The sequence below is a fragment of the Phocoena sinus genome, chromosome 20 (assembly GCF_008692025.1).
Source record: "Phocoena sinus isolate mPhoSin1 chromosome 20, mPhoSin1.pri, whole genome shotgun sequence".
NCBI lineage: Eukaryota > Metazoa > Chordata > Mammalia > Artiodactyla > Phocoenidae > Phocoena > Phocoena sinus.
In genome coordinates, this window is record NC_045782.1 from 479,959 (window position 1) to 499,518 (window position 19,560).

The window sequence follows — 19,560 nt, forward strand, 5'->3', positions numbered from 1 at the left end:
CCAGAGGAGCCTGCTTAGCATGTGGAGGCTTCAGAGGCCCCTTGACTGGGGCCTGCCTTCCTGCCCTGCTTCCTCTTTGAAAACTCTTCTCTGCTTTGAAAACCCTTTCTGAGCAGCCAAACAGCACAGACTTTATTATGGCACTGACAGCCCTGGACGTGCAGCTGTCCCGGCCACACAGAGACAGCACCTGGGAGCCTGGGCTTCCCCTCCTTCCTCTCGCACAGGCACCAGGGATCTGTGTTGGTGTGAGCCCCAGCACCCTCCCTCCCGTGATGGTGACAGCATGGGGAGTGGGGGTGGTGCCATGTGGCCCTGGCCCAGCCCCTGCGAAGTCTGCTGTCCACCCAGCTGCGCTGGAGAGAAGCGACTTTACTTAGAAACCAGCCCCTCTCCTGCAAGCCACGGTGGCTTTGTTCCTGCTGCCACACTGCCCTCCTGTCCCTGCTGACTCGGTGAGGCTTGGCATAGAGGCAGGAGAAAGCAGGGCTACCAAAAGGAGAAAAAAAGCTCCCTGTGGGCCTTGGCCGCCGTCCAGAGAACCCCAGGGCCCTTGTTCTCTGGGGTGAGTCCCCAGAAGTGGGAGCCTGGGAGGGATCTGTGGGTGCAACCAGCCCTGTGCAGGTTGGGGGCCCAGGCCCAGGAGGCAGGTCTGGGAGCGCTTGGTGCTGGGAAACGTGTTCCTTAAGCTCCCAGTCACTGCCCCTTGCATGTCAGGCCTGGAATTTCCTCTGCCTCTTGAGGATCCTTGCAAGCCCACCCCCTACCCAGTGCTGGGCTCACCCCGGGCATCAGAGAGGGGTATGCATGTGCCAGGGTACTACACTCATGGCGTGGGGCTGAGAGCACTGGCAGGAAGGCCCTTCCATCATGGGCACAGCGCCGCCCCTCCCCCTCAACCCTTTTTGGCGGCCTCTGTCTCCCTTGGTTGTCTCCCTTGGTCCAGCCTCCCCTCCACAGAGGGGACAGATGCACCGAGCAAGGTCTTCAGGTCACCACCCCCCCAGCTCTGCAGGAGGAATCTTAGCGCCACCCTGGACCCGGCAGAGCCACGCCCAGCCTCTGAGCACAAACCTCAGGTTGTTGGGAGGGGGCAGGGCAGCGGCACCCAGAACGGCTTCTGCTTAGGAAAGCGTCGCCGCTGGGGTGTGGAGCAGGGGCCCCAGGGCCAGGCTTCCTCGGGTCACTGGAGCTGGCTCTGTTTTAGTCTCAGGAAACTGTCAAACCACACCGTGTTCTTCCAAGTCCACTTCTTCCGTGGTGGGTCAGAGCTCTCGGGAATCTCCAGCTGGGGAGTCAGGTCTGCTAATGGCTCTGCCTGAATGGGCGGTCAGGTGTATCCTGGGTCTGTGGGAAGAGTCATCCTGGCTTTATCCCATCCCAGGAAGCCTGAGATCCTTGCAGAGCTAAGGAAACTTTGGACCTGGTGAAATGCCTGTCTCTCACTTTGGGACACAGAGTGCCTGGGCTTCTTGGTGGCTCCTCAGGGGTGCCCATACAATGTGAAGCCCCCTCTTGGGCCTTTCTCCTGCTCCCGGGGTGCCTGGTGGTGGAAAGTGCTCAGAGCACCACTCTGCCTCTTACTGGCCGGGCGAGCGTGGGCTGCCGCCTCCTCTCAGCCCAGGCATCCTCCCCTGCGGGGTGGTTGGTGAGGGCTGGAGGGTGCGGCGCCCCGAGAGCCCAGCAGGTGGTCCCTGTGTTTTGGGGAAAGACAGCTGAGATGTGCCTCTTTTCTGGGGGCACCCAGAGCCATCCTGCTGGCAGCCCCTCAGCAGCAGGCACCCCAGCGCCCTGGGTGGGCAGGGACTCGGGCCCAGGGCCTCAGCAGGTGCCACAGGGTGGCGGGGGTCCCAGCCCTGCCCTGTCTGGGCTCTAGGCTTGCAGTGTGGCGTTACGGTTCTCTGTGTGCTCTGGCGTTGGACTCTGTGTCTAGCTAAGTACCTCTCGCACAAATGCTTCTCCCTTGGGGCAGCACCAGCTCTGGCCTGGGTTCCCACCTGGGGTGCTAGCTGGGGCTGCAGAAGAGAAAAAGCTTCCAGCCCAACCAGGACATCTCTGTTCTGAGCCTTCCCTTCTGGCATCCTGGGCCTCTGACATGGTGTAGTTGACCTCGGTAGCCAGGTACCCGGGCAGCTCAGACCGTGTGCTCCCAGGCCCGCACGGACACCGCTCTCCCCTGCAGGAGCCAGGGCCGGCCAAGATGGCTGTCACCAGCAGCAGCAGCAGCAGCAGCAGCATCCCCAGTGCGGAGAAGGTTCCCACCACCAAGTCCACACTCTGGCAGGAAGAAATGAGGGCCAAGGACCAGCCCGATGGGAGCAGCCCGAGTCCAGCTCAGAGTCCCAGCCAGAGCCAGCCTCCTGTGGCCGGCACCCTGAGGGAGCCAGGGCTGGAGAGCAGAGATGGTAAGTGGTGGCCGGGCTGGCCCTCGGGCCCACCTGTCCTGGTGCCCCAGCTGGAAGCACTAGAATGGGCCTCCCGACAGAGCTGGTGCTGGGACTCGGGACCTCTGAGCTGATCGTGAGCCCCGGGCCTCAGGCTCCCTCACCTTGTGTCCGTCAGCCCCGGGCTGGGCCTGGCCTGGTGTGGGACCTGGGTTGCTGGCCTCCAGCCATTGCCCTGCCCCTCCCCTGTAGCTCTCTTAGTCCTACCTGTAAAGGAGGAAGACAGCACCTGCTCTGTGAGCCCCAGGCAGGTGTCGTGAGAACCAGGATGCTCTGTGACGAGGTCTGTGTACAAGGGGGCCTCTGGTTCCTGTGTCTCATGGCTGCTTCGTCTTCAAGTCCCCGTTATCTCTGGAAGCCCACTGTGTCCTGAGAGCAGCAGCAGTGAGGGCTGTCTCGTCCTGCTCTGTCCCATTCTGCCCAGGCGCCTGGGTGAAGCAGGGGAAGAGGATGCTGGGGAGGAAATCGTTGGCATGACTGCGCTTCTCCACCTAGCACTTGGAGTTGCCTGAGCAGAAGCGGGGCGGCAGCCTCAGCCTCCCTCGTCCAGACCCTAGAGGGCTCTGCACGAGACAGGCTGGCTTTGCGCTTTACACCTGTCCAGGCCACTAGAGGCGCATGGACAGTTGGGACCCAGCTCGTTCAGGTGAAATGCATCTTGTACGGGCTCTGGGCAGAAGGTCCCTCAGCCCTCCCCAGGCAGCACACGCCCATCCACATCCAGAACCGTTCACTCCTCTCACTCCTGCCAAGGTGCTTCTCTGCCCGTCCCTCCAAAAATGTACTAAAAGGTTGCGTGACTAGTTGGCCCCTGGATTCCTCCTTGATGTTCGGTAGGAAGTAGTTGTTGCTGGGACGTCTCTCCTGGGAGAATCCAGCTCTCCCAGCGGAACCCCCAGTCTGGAAGCTCAGGGAGCCCCTGACAGTCTGTCAGCGGCAGCCCGGTAGGGAGAGGCAGATAAGGGTAAGTTCCTCTCCTGGGGCTCTGCCCTGGGGGGGCCACGCCAGCCTCTGGAGGTGGGAGGTAGAGAGGTGGCCTGTTTGGATCCGCGTGCCTTCTTGGAAAGTCCTCAACCAGAGGTGGCAGCCGGCCCAGCATGTCTCCTGCCCCTCTTCCAGAGGAGAGCACCTCGAGCAGCGAGCGTGTGGACTGTGGCCGCAAGGTCCGGGTGGAGAGCGGCTACTTCTCCCTGGAGAAGACGAAGCAGGACGCGAAGGCCGAGGAGCAGCCGCTGCCACCGCCGCTCTCCCCGCCCAGCCCCGGCACTCCCACCAACAGGTACAGTGGCTCCGGCCCGCCCTCCCGGGAGCTTGGCCGTCCCCTTCCTCCCCCAGGTCCTCAGCCCTCTGGCCGAACCGTCTGCAGTGGCTCCTTCGGCTCCCTGGACACAGCCAGCCAGCCGCCTACCCACGTGGACTCCGGCAGCGCTGGGGGGCGGGGTGCAGAGAGACCGGGGCGCGCCTCTGCCTTTAAAGCCAGCAGGCAGTATGCCACCCTGGCCGACGTCCCTAAGGCCATCAGGATCAGCCACCGAGAAGCTTTCCAGGTGGAGAGAAGGCGGCTGGAGCGTAGGACTCGGGCCCGAAGCCCTGGCAGGGAAGAGGTGGCCCGTCTGTTTGGCAACGAGCGGAGGTAAGGGCGGTGGGGGGGGCGACTGGAGGGCCATGTGCTCGCAAACGTGGGTGCACACTCTCCCACCCTTGCAGCCCCTGCCGTGCACTCACACATTCTCTTACACACCCACCTGTGCACCCTCACACACTCGTGCATTCCGTCACATTCTCGTACACCCTCACACACTTTGTTACATGTTTCCTCCTCGCGCCCCCCCCCGCCCCAACACACACACACACACACACACACACACACACGAGTGCCTGGGGAGAGACAGGGTTTGGAGATGGGCCTGGGCCAGGGCTGGTGGAGGTGTGGGACTTGACTGTGGTCTGAGGGTAGGAGGGCCCTTCCCTCGTTCCCCCGGAGAGTGGGAGGCAAGATCTTGCAAGGTTCCGTCTCGGAGGCTCCAGGCCCAGGCCCGGCCCAGAGCGCCCCAGTGCCCCTGCCAGTAGGAGCTTCCACTCCTGAGTCTATAAATGGAGCGTCTGCCCAACAAGAGGGTTCGCACCCAGCTGCTTGGGCTGCTGGCGGGATGTGAACCTCTCGAAACGATTCGTGTTCTGGAAAAAGAAAATCCATAGTTTTCATTACATTTCCAAAGAAGTTGTTTTCTAAGAAAGAGGTTCAGACCCAAGTTCCACAAGTGTCTGTGGAGTGTCCTGCTGCCGCCCTCCACCCGCCCAAGCCCAGCTCAGAGTTGGGGCGAGCTAAGGGGACAGACTGGGTGGCCCTGGGCTCCCCCTCGAGGGGTTGGCTGGGAGCAGGTTGCTTTGCTCTGCTGCTCCCTTGCTTCTTAGCACCACCTGCTCTCCCAAGTGTGCCCTCCAGCACTAGGAAGAGAGAGAAGGAAACAAGATGCCTCAGTGCTGGGGAGGGGGAAGCTGACCTGTACTGGGGGGCGCCGTGCCTCCAGTGTCTGTCCGCCTGGTTCATTAGTAACCTTGAGAGATGTATGACCACCCTGGTATGCAGGGGCAGAGGCGGGGGCGCAGAAGCAGGGCGGCTCCTCACGGGAACTGCCAGGGACAGCAGAGCCGCAACATAAACCCCAGGCCGGACCTGGGAACGGGAGGGCCCTGCTGCCAGGATGGACCCGGGACGGGGCCGAGGCTGTCCTGAGCGCACTTAAGTATAAGTGAATGGACTTGCCAGAAGTATAAGTCAACGGACTTGCCAGATGTAGGCGGCCAGTCTTCTTGCTGCAACCTGGAGGCCCCTGAGCGGGCAGCTACACCCTGGTTTGGCGGGGACCAAAGAATTAACATTCAGCGCACCTGCTTGGCTTGGAGTTCCCCTCTCAGCTAGCAGCCCAGGCTACACGGCATCTCTGGGGCTTTGCTTCCGCCTGCTCTTTGCTACCACGGGGATGTGCTTTCACCTGGTGCAGGCTGCCCTGGGGCCCCTCCGCGCTGCATCCTAACACTGTCACGTCACTTTCCTACTGACCCCTCATGACGTCTGACTGGCTGCTGTCACTCTCCGAGGCCTGCTCTCTGGTCCTGAGTAGCCACCCCTCCCAGTGCTGGATTGGATTCCTGTCTCTGGTGATGTAGAACAGAACCCCACATTGGCAGGACGCCGGCCACAGCTACCCAGAGTGGCGGCTGCCCGGGAGCCCGACTGGGGGACCTCAGGGGTGGGTTTCCTGACGAGCCCTGGCCCGGAAGTAATCCTTCTCGGGTGGCGAGCTGCTGCGGACTGAGTGTGGGGGCCCTGGCCCTGGTTGAACTGCTGGTGGCTGACCCCAGAACCAGCTGCCGGCGGTCCTGTCTGCGCCTTGGCTGGCAGCCTGGAGAGGTCGGGTTCCGTCCCATCACTGGCCCACCTGGGAGGCCTGTGCCGTCACACCTGCAGGGCTTCAATGGACCCAAGTTTCAAAGGCCCCACTTGGCAGAGTCAACCGTGGCTGACTCCCTGGCAGGTGCCGCCGCCCTGTCCGCTCCTCTGACCCCCTCGCGGCCATGGCCGGCTCGCAGCATGCGATTCGCCTGTGCCTTGCCGGGCGCTGCTCCTCGAGGCCTTCCTGGGGCTTTCTGGTCCCGGGGTCAGTTGGAAGAGCTCTCGTTCTGCATGTGGCGGCACCGAGGCCTGTGAGCGGGCCTGGAGTGTCCTCTAAACCCGGCAGGTCGGTTGAGGACAGGCCACCTTAGCCGCCCGGCCAGCCCGAGCACCCGCGAGAGCTCCCCGTGGTTCCCAGGCCCTCCCGCCGCCCCGGCTTCCCGCGCTCGCTCGCTCCCCTGCTGCCCCCTCGGCCGCACCGCTGCTGGCCCCGCAGGCTGCCTGCGGACAGCTCTGTCCTTGGAGGAGACTCGGCGGGAGCTGAGAGCGCCGCAGGCCCTGGCTTCACAGGGAGCCGGGTCCCCAGGAGTTGTGCCTTCCTGAGGAAGAAGCCCTGAGAGCCGCCCGTACTGTGCGCCTCCCGAGGGCGAGCTGGCCTCCGGGGCCTCGGGATGGGGGCCGGTTCCCCCACTTCCTCATGGAGTTAGACTTTAGGCTTCTGGGCCCAGCGGCCCTTCACTAGGTGCCCTCGACTCTGCTGCTCGTCCAGATGCAAGGACAGCCCTCCGTGTGAGGCGATCTCGGGGCGCCTGCCTGGGCGGCATCTCTGGGAGGACAGGCCTCTGGCCGGAGACACGCGGGCAGCCCCCGAGGGCGTGTCCCCCATGCGGCTGCTCGTGGCTCCTCACTGGTCGCGCTCCTCAGTGACCACCTCGGGTTTTTGCTACTTTAATTCTTTGAATAATTTTGATTTACCATGATTTGATTTTTACAAGCAGTCCTTTTCTGTTTATTCATTCTCCAGCCTTATTTTCTTTCAGGTCTTGCCCCTCTCCACCTCCTCCTGCTGTGTCGCTGTGTGACGTTACTCGCCCCTCCTCCGCCTGCTTCGCTCCCATCTCAGCTCCGTCTCCAGCCGTAGATGGCCTGACGATGCCGCCCGCCCTTTCACACGAAATCAACTTGCTTTGTTTTTAATTTGGGTTTTGATTCTTTTTACTGTTGGCAGAAACAATGTTAATTCGTGGGTCTTTTTCTTGCTAAATTTTGGATGCCCTGGGGTGGGGGCCGCATCAGACCTGCGAGGAATGTGATGAGGACGGGGCCCTCCGAGGTGCTGGCTGCCTTCTGACGCGTCTGGCTCAGGAGAGGGTGCCGAGCGCTGAGCGTGTGACTGCCGAGTTCGTCAGCACGGCAGAGCGACAGAGCGTGCGGGGACTCCAGTGTGGGGCCTGGGAGGCGGAGGGCAAGGAAGCGTCTGGTGGAAGGGAAGGACCTTGCCCATGAACTGCTGGCAGCCCCCCAAAAGGGCCCCCTCAGCGGAGGTGGGAGAGGGAGCAGGGGTGTCCGAGGCGAGCTGGCTGAGCGAGCGGTGTGCACTGCCGGGGCCCTGCGCGAGGGCAGCCCGGAAGCTGGGGCGAGCCAGGCGTGGGGTGTTGGCTGCGGGAGCCCCTCCGAGACTCCGGACCACGTCCCCTCGGGCTCTGGGGGACCCTGTCTCCCCCTCAGCCGCCTCATGCTCTCTCTTGCAGGAGGTCCCAGGTAATAGAGAAATTTGAGGCCTTGGACATCGAGAAGGCAGAGCACATGGAGACCAACGTGTCAGCCGGGCCCTCGCTGTCCAGCGATACTCGCCAGGGCCGGAGCGAGAAGAGGGCCTTCCCCCGGAAGCGGGTGAGCGTTCGGGCTCCGGGGCGGCGGGGGCAGGGTCAGCACGAGGCCCCCACACCCACCGAGGCCCCACTCACACCCGGACGATCTTCTGCCCGGCCTCCCGCTCGCATCTCCTGGTTCTCTCTCGGGTCTCTCATCTCCTTCCCCATCTTGAGGGTGAGGCCTGTCTTCTGCGTCTTCCTCTCGGAACTCCGTCCAGCTCTCGTGAGCCTTTTTTTGGTCCCAGGTCGTAACCAGAGCCAGTCTGTTCATCTCTGAGGCAGTCGGGCCGCGAGGCTGAATACTTTTCCTTCCTCTCTCTTTCGGGTGGTGGCCACAGCCCCAGTTTCTCTCCGCCCAGTCCCCAAGGTGGATTCCGCTTCTGAAACCCACCTCTCCTGGGCCACCCGCCTCTCGTGGCCCCCCTGAGTCTGCCCTCCGTCTTCCTCCTGTTCTCTCTGGGCTCAGAGGGGCCCTAGTGCTCACTGCACAGAGCCCAGCGTCTTCCCTCTGTGACCCCACGAGGCCCGGGGAGGACGGGGGCCAGGAGAGCCACGTGGCTGGTGCGTCTGCAAGAAAAGGCTGCTCTCCCACCAGGGTGGCTCGGCCCCGGCCGCGGGCAGCTGGAGGCGTGGGACTAGGAGTCTGGGCGCAGGTCCTGTCCTCACGGGCAGAGGTGCTGAGGGAGCCCAGACGGCAGAGTGCCCCCTCCTCGTCCGGAACATGGCCCTGCAGCCCGGCCCTCCCGCAGCTCCGGCTGCCCAGGGGCTGGCTGGTGCTGACGGGGCTGCTCTCTGCCACAGGACCTCCCCAGCGAAGCTCCTCTCCCGGACGCCTCGGCCTCCCCGCTGTCTCCACACCGAAGAGCCAAGTCACTGGACAGGAGGTCCACGGAGCCCTCCCTGACGGTGAGCCCGGGCGCCCGCGCTCCGAGGCCTGGAGACGCTGCTCCTGCTGCTTCTGTCCCCTGGGCTCTTCGCTGCTGCTGCCTGTGCCTCCGCGCTGGCGTCCCTTCTGTGCACGGGCCCCACGTCTGTGCGTGGGAAGCAGGTGCCGTGTTTCTGCCCCTTCTCTGGGCTGCGTGGGCATCCTGAGCTCTGAGGTCCCAGCAGAGGCGGCCACCTGGCCAGAGCGGCGGAATTCTGGCTCCGGGGAATCAGGGCCACAGGACGAACCTCCGTTCTTCTTGTTTTGGGTGTTTGTTTCTGTGACATTTTGGAGTCGGGAGCCCCCCTTTTGCTGGGCACTTGTCTTGTTCGTGGGGTCACCATGGAGGGGGCCCAGCCTTCGCTCCAGGGCATGGGAGCCGTAGCCATCGGGTGCAGGTAGGGAGTGGTCAGGCGGGTCGAGCGGGCCCGTCGCTCCCTCGGGGAGCCCCGAGTGGCAGGCCAGCGTCCCAGGAGTGAGGACAGCTGGCAGCTGTATGGGCCCTTCTCTGCTTTGTCCTCAGCCTTCCAAGGAGCCTGGGGCTGATGCCGCCCCTCCCAGGCGTGGGGCCTCCAGCGGCAACCTGACTTGGAGCCGTGGGGCCAGGGTGGAGGCTTTCTTGCCTGGAGTCTGGGTTTCGCTCGCGGGTTTGGAGCAGAGGCTCCAGGACGCGTGTGGCTGATGGGTGTCCCACTACGTGGCATGTGTTCTCTTAAACCCTCCTTGGGTCCTTGGAATAGAAAAAGATGTCACAGCCCCGTTCTGGTCGTGATGGCTGTAGAAGAGCACATGGGCCGAGGGGAGCAGTGGGCCACATCTCTTTCCACACTGGCCTTGCCTGCACCCCGATGTGTGACACAAGCCAGGCCCAGGGGGCTGCCTGCCTGCGGCCCTCGAGGTGCTCTCAGGCTGCTCCTCAGGCTCTGGCGCACAGGTGCCAGAGGGAACAGCAGGGACAGCGCCCCGTTCAGTGCCTGCGCTCCTGGTTCTGCTTCTTGTAGGGAAACGGAGACTCAGACTCATCTTGGCAGGTCAGTGGCCTGAGGGTCTTGGCAGGCTTGCTGCTGTGTCTTGCTTCACACCGGGCGTGGTCTCTGCTCTCAGTCTTCCTGTGGCCTCTGTGAGAACTTCTCAGCTCTCCTTTCAGCCATCGCTGCACAGCTTCCCTCCACGCGAAATGCCGGGTGACTCTGTCTGGGCCGTTCTTCTCTGCCTTCCGGGCGGCCCTGCGGGCGCAGCAGTCAGGCATCCCCACTTGTGCTGCTCACGGGGTGAGGGGGCCTCGCCCTCCTCGAAGACGTGCGTCCGGGGAGCAGCTCTGGCAGCCCCTGCCAGGGTGAGGGGCCATGGGGGCTCCTCTGGCAGGTGGATAGGCCCCTTTCCGGGGCCCCCTCATTGGGGGGAGAGAGAGCTGCCTTGTCAGTCACCCTTTACCCAGAACCGGGACACCGATGCTTTCCTCTCAACTGTTCTTTTTTTTCCTTTCTTAGCCCGACCTGCTGAACTTCAAGAAAGGCTGGCTGACCAGGCAGTATGAAGACGGCCAGGTGAGTGGCCAGAGCTGCTGTGGTCCCTGAGGCGCCGGGGAGCAGGCGTGAGGTTCAGCTGGCCTTGTCCCTGCGGGTGTATGAGCGCTGGCCCTGTCCCCCGCCTCCAGCACACCCCCTCATCTTGGGGACCAGGGTCGTGGCCGAGACCCCATCTCCTCAGAACTGGGGGTGCAGTGGGGGTGGGGCCGCCGGCCTGCCCGCTGCCAGCGCAGGGACTGTTCTGCTCCCGATGGGGTCTCAGCATCAGGCCTGGGGACGTGCTGCGGCACTGGCTCCCCACCTGGTGACCTTTCCCAGAAGTTTCCCGAGAGCCCAGGCTTCCCCAGGACAGGAGGGCCTTCTGGTTGTGGGGTGGAGCCAGTAGCCAGGGTGCAGTCGCGGCTCTGCGGGGAGCAGTGGACTTAAGCAGGAAGATCGAGCCATTCGTGGCTGCTGGGGTGGAGGCCAGGCCTCCCAGGAGGCGGAAGGATGAGCCTGCGGGTCCCACCGAGAGGCCCGTAGAGTCCCCTCCCCGCTTCCTGAGTGACCGTGCCCAAATGCCCTCTTCTCTCTCTACCACTTCAATCCCCTTGGCCCTGCCTGGAGCCTCGAGCCTCCCCGCCTTGCTCCTCACGGTGAAGATTTGGGAGGCCAGCCGGTTGGGTTGCTCCTGCCGGCGGCAGGTGGGCGCCCCTCTGGTTAGCCAGGGGGTGGCCGTGGCTTGCAGGTGGCCTCCTTTTGGCTTAGGGGCCCAGCGCCTATCTGCAGCCTCTGGAGCCGCAGCCCCGCTCAGCAGCCACGCCTCTGCGGGCGGAGCACACGCAGCCTATGGCCCACCACAGCTGTCCGCACCGCCTCGTCGCCGGGGAGAGGTTGTGCGCGCATGGCTGCCCGTGGCCCGAGTGGAGTCCTGTGTGTGTCTGCCCCCAGCGGGAGGGGCCGCCTGCCCTCTGCGTTACCTGTGCCCAGTGAGGTGCCCCAGGACCCTGGCTGTTGGGTGCCTCAGAGCGGGAAGTGTGGGAGTTGAGTCTTGGTTTTCCCTTCTCTTTCAGTGGAAGAAACACTGGTTTGTCCTTGCTGATCAAAGCCTGAGGTTCTACAGGGACTCGGTGGCTGAGGAGGTGAGTGTCTCAGCTCCGTTCCTCTGTAGGGACAGGGGAGGTCCAGGTGGCACTGCTGTTCCTGGGCCAAAGTCCCCTCCGGGTGGACGGGTAGCCCAGTCCAGATCTGCAGAGGAGTCTGATGTTCCCGGGGCTGGTTCCTGCTGGAAAGTGGGCTCTCTAGGCCCTGCTTTCGGCACCCAGGTACGGGGGTTTCAGTGGCTTTTCTTGTCTGTGTTCTTTGAAGAACACTGAAAGACATCTTGTTTTAAAACTCAGGGTGAGTGGTTTTGTTCTTTCTATACAGAGATCTTGTGGTGAATTGAGTCTTTAAAGAACCGAACTAAATCTTGCCCCTTGTTTTCTGGACAAGGATGGGACGTGGCAGGTGAACTTGGCCAGCCTGGTTGAGAGTCCTGATTCCATGGTCGAACACCAAACAGAAGGGGCTCTTTTTTTCTTCACCTACAAAAAAAATCATCTATTTTGAGCAACTTGGAAGTCTGTTTCTGCACCTTTTCCCTTGCATTCCACTCCAGGAATCCTTCAGATATACTCCCACATGTGAAGAAAGAGATGTGTTCCATGTCAGTGGTTCCTGCGCTTCTATAACAGCAGGAGATCTGAAAGAACCTAAATGTCTAACGCTAGGGGCTGCTTATATACCCTGACACTAAGTTCTGTCTGGACTGCAGTGGAAGGACGTTAGTGACACAAGCACAGATGTAGAGCAGTGTGGGTGGTGGGTCTCTGGGGGAGCCGAAAGTCAGGGGCCACAGGAGCATGGGTGTTTGGCTGTTCTCAGAGCATGGTCTGTGGACCCCTGGAGACCCGTTCAGGGATTCTTCTGTAACAAAAATAGTGTCATAAAACTGCGATGCCATTTCCTTTTTCCGTTGTGTTGGCCTTTGCACTGATGGGTGCCTCAGCCTGGTCACGCTGCAGGAGCAGGTGGCTGGCCCCGTGCATCCTTCACCACCACGCACTGTGAAGTTACAGAAAGGGCCGTAACCGAGCAGGGAAGGCGCCCCCTTCGGTAATACTCTGTGACGTGAGACGGGAGGTTGGCAGAGGTTGCTCCGGCTGCTTGTCCAGGTGTGACGGCCGTCCCGGGGGAGCACTCGCCCGCTGCCTGCGCCGCCCGCCCCGCCGGCCACCTCTCCTCGCGGCCCACGGCCTCTGCCTGAATGGACGACGCACAAGTGCTCGCTCGGTTTGGGTGTTCGGCAGACGTTTTCTTAAAAATGAACCAAGTGAGTCTCTTCCTTCAAGGAAAACGACCGACGGAATTGTTACCAGTGATTCCGTTTGAGCTTCCAAGCAAAACTGGAACTTTGGAAAACTTGTGTTCACCATCACTAACTTGACAGTCTCCCCCGAGCTTACAGACTCTCCTGACTGAACAGGTGGTGATAATAACAAATGCAGTGTTTGCTCCTGTACAAGGAAACGTCAGTATCTGGGGGCTCTTCCAGAGGACGAGACAGTGTCACCAGATCATGTGGGGGTGAAAGACCCCCTCAAGGAGCAGGGTAGAACCATGGGTTCTAATGCAGCAGAGGACAGAAAGCATCCCCTTCGCAGTTCACCTTCAAGAAACTACCACTTGTCAAAGGAGAACAGCCACAACTGTCTTTTTGAAAAGACTGTTAAAATTCACTTCCCTTTTCCAATCCCGTGTCTGTGTGAGGCCAGACCGTCTTCATATGCTTCAACCAAGACATGTCAACAGGGCTTCCCTGGCGGCGCAGTGGTTGAGAGCCCGCCTGCCGACGCAGGGGACACCGGTTCGTGCCCTGGTCCAGGAAGATCCCACATGCCGCGGAGCAGCTGGACCCGTGAGCCATGGCCGCTGAGCCTGCGTGTCCGGAGCCTGTGCTCTGCAGCGGGAGAGGCCACAACAGTGAGAGGCCCGTGTACCGCCAAAAAAAAAAGACCAATAAAAAAACATGTCAACAAACAGACTTGAGTGCAGAGACGGGTGTGAGAACCCAGCTGTCCTCGGAAGTGAAGCATTAAAGAGAGTTGCAGGGCTTCCCTGGTGACGCAGTGGTTGAGAGTCCGCCTGCCGATGCAGGGGACACGGGTTCGTGCCCCGGTCCGGGAAGATCCCACATGCAACGGAGCGGCTGGGTCCGTGAGCCATGGCCGCTGAGCCTGAGCATCCGGAGCCTGTGCTCCGCAACGGGAGAGGCCACAACAGTGAGAGGCCCGTGTAACGCAAAAAAAAAAGAGAGTTGCAAAAATCTCTTGCTGTTTTTTTTAAAATGATACTTTTTGTTAAAAAATGAAATGGGTTTGTGTACTTCAATGCATAAATTTTTTTCAATTTTTTTCCTAATTTCTAATAAGGCAGATATCGTCCGTAGGTACAACCCACATAAAGAGAAGCTCTTTGGCACCATCAATTTTTAGGAGTGTAAAGGAGGTTTGAGAACCAGGGGCATGGGATGTCTTTGGCAGGATGTGTGAAAAATGGTGGTGTGGATGCTTCTAGGTGGTGTGCGGTAGGCAGCGCCCTGCCTGTGAGCATGTACAGTTTCACAGGGCACTGGCCTTTACTTTCTAAATCCCTCATTTTCTCCGCAGGCGGCTGACTTGGATGGGGAGATAGACTTGTCTACATGTTACGATGTCACGGAGTACCCAGTGCAGAGAAACTATGGCTTCCAGATCCATGTGAGCTGGGTGGGGTTTGCAGGGAGGCTGAGTGCAAGGGTGGGGCCGTGGGCCTGACCAGCTGGTGCCTCATCCTGTCCCTTCCTCTGCCCTGGAGCTCCTCACCCCACCCCCAATCTGTGGTCTCAGCAAACATTAAGACATTAGCATCTTTCTCTCACGGCTGTCTAAAAGGGTTTTTTTACCAAAGGTTCTTTCTTTTTCTCCCATTTTTTAAACGCTGGAGTTCAGGCCAGTTGGACGGTTGTGGGATGTGGGAAGTTAGAGTGAAAGTGTTGAGTTCTTAACTCTCAGGGTGCTGGGTTTTTATGCACTTGTTCTGTCCTTCATTCATCCACTTACCCACTCACTGGAGTCCTTTCTCCCCACAATCTTGTGAAGGCCTCCCAACGAGCAAGGCATTGCCCCGTCCTCAAAAAAATAATCTGATTGGACAGATGAAACAGTCCTCACTGGCCATGTCATCAAAGCTCGGGGTTCAAGGGCTGCTCAGAGGTAGCGAGGCTCGTGGTGAGGGCACCGGCCCCCGGCTACCGTGTCTGCCCTCACTCTGATGCCACCTGTAAGTCTGAGGGTGCCCCAGACCACCCTCACACTTGATAATTTGCCAGAAGGACTCACAGAACACAGGAAAACACCATACTTAGGACTGTAGATTTATTTTAGCAGAGGGATACAGATTGGTACCAGCCCAAGGAAGCAACGCGTGGCGAACTGGACTGAACAGGAGGGCCCTAAATGAAGCTCTCGTGCCCTTGGGGACGTGTTTCCCTCTCGGCGCTGACATGTGATGACACACAGAGCTTCCAACATGGGAAGCTCGCCCAAGCTTCAGGCCTGGTGCCAGGCCCAAGCCTCTGTGTCCAGAGTTTTTATAGAGGCTTCATAACTGATCAACTGAACTGCTGTCCACATGGTCAAACGCAAGTGCCAGCCCCCTCTCCCCCAGAGCCTGGCTGATGTCGCATGGCCAGAGCCCCAGCCCTTCACCGCATGGCTGGTCCTTCTGGTCTGGCTAGCCCCACTGTGCATCACAAGGGCACAGGGCAAAGGCCAGACCTCCCTTGGGGAAAGCTAATTCTTCCCCCATGAGAGCCTTAGGCGTGCGATAGGAACCAAGTGGCCTGACAGCTGTCACACTGGGGCTCCCCGGCTGGGACTCCTGCAGCGTCACCTTCTGACATTTGGGCCCAGAGACTCAGCTGTATCTGTGGATTCAGCCTAGATGCAGCATGTGGCAATGACTAATACTAACCAAACTCAGAGGAGTGAGTTCAGATCTGAAGGCCCATGAATTCATTAAAAGGAAAAATCCAGCCCCCAGTCCACCAGGCTGCAGGGCATCCGTGGGGGGCACCGAGTCATAGCTGAAGGCGGCGCCAGTCTGATGCCCTTCTGCCCCTCGTCCCTTTAGGAGGAAAAGAGATGCTCAGTGAGCTAGACCTCTAGCCTCCTCTCTGTGGACAGATTTGGGGATGGTGCCAAGTTCTGGCATTGTGGGCCGCACGCTGAGCCCCCCCCCCCAATCTTTTTTTTTTTTTTTTAATTTATTTTTGGTTGCGTTGCTGTGCGCAGACTTTCTCTAGTTGCGGCGAGCGGGCTTCTCATGACGGTGGCTTCTCTTGTTGTGGGGCATGGGCTCTAGGCACGCAGGCTTTAGTAGTTGAGGCTTGCGGGCTCTAGAATGCAGGCTCAGCAGTTGTGGTGCACGGGCTTAGTTGCTCCATGGCATGTGGGATCTTCCCGGACCAGGGCTTGAACCCGTGTCCCCTGCGTTGGCAGGCGGAATTCCTAACCACTGTGCCACCAGGGAAGCCTCTCACCTCCCCATCTTGAAGGGCAGGCTTCTCTGGGCAGGGCACCCTGGGGGTATGCGTCCATTCCCATCACTGAGCAGGTTACATCATCATGTTCTAAGAGGTCACTTTCTGTGCAGTAAGGCCGTGACCTGGGACTCTCCTGGTCACAGATGGGGCGTTTCTGAGTCACCTGTGCTCCCTGGCTGATGTCGTCCACCAGCCTGACCCCTCGTCACTTTACCTGGGTGGGGGGCAGTGAGCTTATGAGTTCTGGGGCTTTCTCATGAGCTCATGAGCCCCGTGGACTGGGAGTTCTAAGTCGGGAGAGATGGCGCCCAGCACGGGAGGCCAGCTTCCTGGAGGGACTCGGCCTGGGTCACTAGGGAGCTTTAGGATCTCGAGGGGCAAAGCTGTCCCTGGCCTGGCCACCAGACCTGGTGGCATCTACCAGGGGGCTGAGTGCAAAAGCTGGCGGGTTGGCATGGGGAAGCCCTAAGTGCTGAGTTGAGAGTCAGCCTTGCCCCGAGTTGTGGAAAGCACCGGAATGTGGAGGCAGCTGAGTGTCTGTGAGACGCATCTGGTGGAGCAGCAGGGACGGGAGGCCAGGTGTCTGGCAAGCGCAGGGCGCCCGGGAGAGGGAGGGGCAGGGTCAAGGGCTGGAGACCCAGAGTGCGGCGAGCCGTGTGCGGGAGTTGGCGGAGCCTGCAGCGTCCTGGCCCGTGGTGCGTTTGAGGCCGAGATGGGCCCTCTGAGACCGGTAGACAAGCAGCCAGCGTGTGGGCCTGGGGCCGGGAGAGAGCTCGTGGCAGCTGAGAACTGAGGTTGTGGGAGAAGGTGGCCGAGGTCACGCTCCATAAACGGCACACCAGGAGCAGGAGACGGCTGGGGGGGGCCAGCACTTCAGGGAGCCTGGAGGCCACGCCCCCCCCCCCCACCCCGGTTGGCCTGCGTTGGGGGGAACCGGAGGGAGAGAGGAGTGGACGTGGGTGGTGGGCTGTGGTCTAGATGGGGCGTCAGGCGGGGTCTGGGGTGGGCCGAGGTCACCCCGTGCCGTGCTGTGCTCTGCAGTGCCCTGATGCTCTCTTAGTTTTGGCCCCTGGCCATGCCAGCTCCTGTCCTGAACCCATCTTGCTAACAGTGTCTTCCCATCAGCTGTTTTGCTGACGTCTCATGGGTCCATTTATGAGTAGCCTGAGCAGCTTGAAGAGTTCTGATCCCCTCACTTCTGTAAGACAGGAGCCCATGGGCTCAGAGGCAGGGGAGTGGACTCTGTGCAGCCACCACCCACATCCCCACCCGCATCCCCACCCCTCCTCAGCTTTGCTGGAGCCGCGTGGGCCGCTCAGGGCCACAGGGACTGTGTCTCCAGGCCACTCATCACCCACTGCCCATGCTGCCCCCTCCTGTGATGTCCTTCATCTTGATTGGCATCCCACCAACTCACCCAAGTGTGTGGGGGGTCCAGGGATTGTCCTTGAGGTGCCCCCCCACACAAGCCTGTCAGTGCTGCACTGTGCATGCCACCTCCTCCACCTCTCTGAAGCCCCTCTCATCACCTGAACAACCAGCCCGGCCGCCCAGCAGGTCTCCCTGCCCCTCCTCAGCCCAACAGACACAGCCCCCATCGGGCCCCAGCCACCACTGAGCCTCGTGCCTGCCACTCCTGTCCCCGGTCACCCCGTGAGCCCGTTGTGCGTGGTTGCACGCCCCAGGCCCACTCCCTCCACCTGGGTCATGCACCCCTTCCCCGTCCACTCGCCCACCCTCCCTAGCCCTGCCACGCCCTGGCCCCTTCCCGCTGCTCCCCGCACGCACGTTCTCCTTCCTTCCAGTCTGCGAGCTCCTTAAAGAGCAGGGAGTGTCAGTAAAAGTAAAGGCCTGCTGGGTCCCGTGGGGAGGGGACGCCCGGGTTAGCCACAGCCATGACAGTGTTCGCGGCTTTGCTCTCTCCTTTGCCCTCCAGCTCTGTTCATCCCGAGTGGGGCACATACCGCACTCCTGGGACGGCCACCTGGCCTCCAGCCTCCCTGCGGGGCCTTCTTCAGGGGTGGGGAGGTGCCAGTCACTGCTAACTCCTCGTCTTACTGTGTAGACAAAGGAGGGCGCCTTCACCCTCTCTGCCATGACATCTGGAATCCGGCGGAATTGGATCCAGGCCATCATGAAGCACGTCCGCCCGACCTCTGCCCCAGACGTGACGAGGTGAGCCGGCAGGGTGCCCGAGGGGCCAGCACGGGCCTTCCCCCGCCGTCCTTCAGTCCACTTCCCACTCACTCTCCGCTTGGCCTTCTGGGTTTTCTGCCTCAGGTTACCCCTCCCCCTCGGGCCTGGCCGGCGGGAGAAGCTCCCCAAGGGCCCGGGCACTGAGCCACGGCTGGGTGAGGGCGGCTCCAGATGCCGCATTCACAGGCCACCTAAGCGTTTCCTTTTCTTGATCCTTCCGCCTCACTCCTGAATCTGCTGGATTTCCGCTGCAGCCGTGACAAAGCTCTCTTTTGCATCTCTTGGTGCTGGAGGCCAAAGTTGGGAAACTGTTCCCCGTGTCAACATCCATGCTTCATAAACCTCGTGATTCGCCCCCACAACCTTCCTCCTCCTGCCCTGATGGTTTAGAAACCTGAGTTCTCATTTTACAAAAAGCAGAGAAGCTCCCCGTGTGTGGCTGGTGCTGTGATGTCGAGAACTCTGCCGCCCTGATCCTCACGGCTTTGGCGCCTTTGCCGGTTCTGAGAGCCTCTTGCTTTGCGGTTTTCGGTCCGGTCGTTTAAATGCTTCTTGAGTGACTCTCTTGTGTTGGAGGTTGTGCCCAGGGGGCGACCCTGGTGCCCACGGAGCGCTCCTTGGCCCAGGGCGGCCTCACACCTTGGTCCAAGTTCTGGCCTCCTTGCTAGTGACCTGCACCTCTTTGAACAAGGAGGCAGGAAGGGACCCTAAATGGAGGACTCTTCTCTCCAGTCCTTCCGTCCTGTGTTGTCCTGTTCGATTGTTTGTTCATTCCTTCATTTATTGCTACGAACAGAATACCTGGTTGTTCCCGAGTCTCTACGACCAGGAGCAGAGACCAAAGCTCTTTCCGGGTACTTTGGAGGAGGCTGCGTGCGGTGGGTTGGGGCCCGGCTGGGGTTCGTTAGCCTTGGGGATGTCGCAGGTGTGTGGCTCTGGCCTCAGAAAGGGCAGGAAGGACGCGCTCAGGCGACACATGGCTTGGGAGAGGCGCCTCCCCTCCGTGTTGGGGCCACAGCCCATGGGGACAGTGTCCTCCTGATGAGCAGTGTACTCCAGGGTCAGCCGCCTCACAGCCAGGGTGCTTGCCTCACCCAGTTTGTTCCGTGTGGGCTTTTATACTTTGAGGAAAAGAGGGATTTTTTTTAGTGCAGCAATGCCATGCCCCGGGAAAGTTATTGGAAACAGGTACGGATGTCAGAAGCGTGGGTTTGAGCTGCACACCGCGGCCCCCCGGGTGTGCAGTCTGGTGGGGAGTCGCAGGGGCTTCTTCTGCGGATAGTGGCGGGTCCGGCTTGTTGTGTCATCCTAATGGCTTATGCAGTCCGAGGCCTGGGCCAGCTCTCAGTTCAGTGGCGTTGTTGAAAAGGTCCGTTCTGGAGAAACTGTGTGCAAGTGTGTGGTCTTGACTTGGAAGCTCCCAGGGCCGCCTCCCGGGACAGGGAGGATGCTTCTTCTGCAGGCTCCCTTCTCTTTGGCCACCTTTCAAACACAGGTGCTCCCTGGAGTCCCCAAGGCCCAGCCCTCGCCGCGCTGGGGGTCTTCCCACCCTGTTTTGAGGGCTTGGGCGGGACCAGAGGCCACTCGGCT

The 19,560-nt window shown here is 60.9% G+C and overlaps 1 protein-coding gene across 13 annotated transcripts in view; it reads left to right on the forward strand.

Annotated features, from left to right (window-relative positions):
- Positions 1 to 19,560, forward strand: part of MPRIP (myosin phosphatase Rho interacting protein) — a 136,683-nt gene that overhangs the window by 88,356 nt on the left and 28,767 nt on the right. For 9 of the 13 annotated variants that reach the window (XR_004347252.1, XR_004347253.1, XM_032615397.1 and 6 more), the window contains 8 exons: positions 2,183 to 2,405; positions 3,564 to 4,077; positions 7,593 to 7,734; positions 8,517 to 8,621; positions 10,131 to 10,187; positions 11,222 to 11,290; positions 13,859 to 13,948; positions 17,840 to 17,949. Coding sequence is in view for 11 of the 13 variants with exons in the window: in XM_032615397.1 (XP_032471288.1) it covers positions 2,183 to 2,405; positions 3,564 to 4,077; positions 7,593 to 7,734; positions 8,517 to 8,621; positions 10,131 to 10,187; positions 11,222 to 11,290; positions 13,859 to 13,948; positions 17,840 to 17,949 (1,310 nt within the window). In the remaining 2 variants the exon portion in view is untranslated. The remainder of the gene's footprint in view (positions 1 to 2,182; positions 2,406 to 3,563; positions 4,078 to 7,592; positions 7,735 to 8,516; positions 8,622 to 10,130; positions 10,188 to 11,221; positions 11,291 to 13,858; positions 13,949 to 17,839; positions 17,950 to 19,560) is intronic. The other 4 variants (XM_032615409.1, XM_032615406.1, XM_032615408.1 and 1 more) reach the window with 2 other exon arrangements.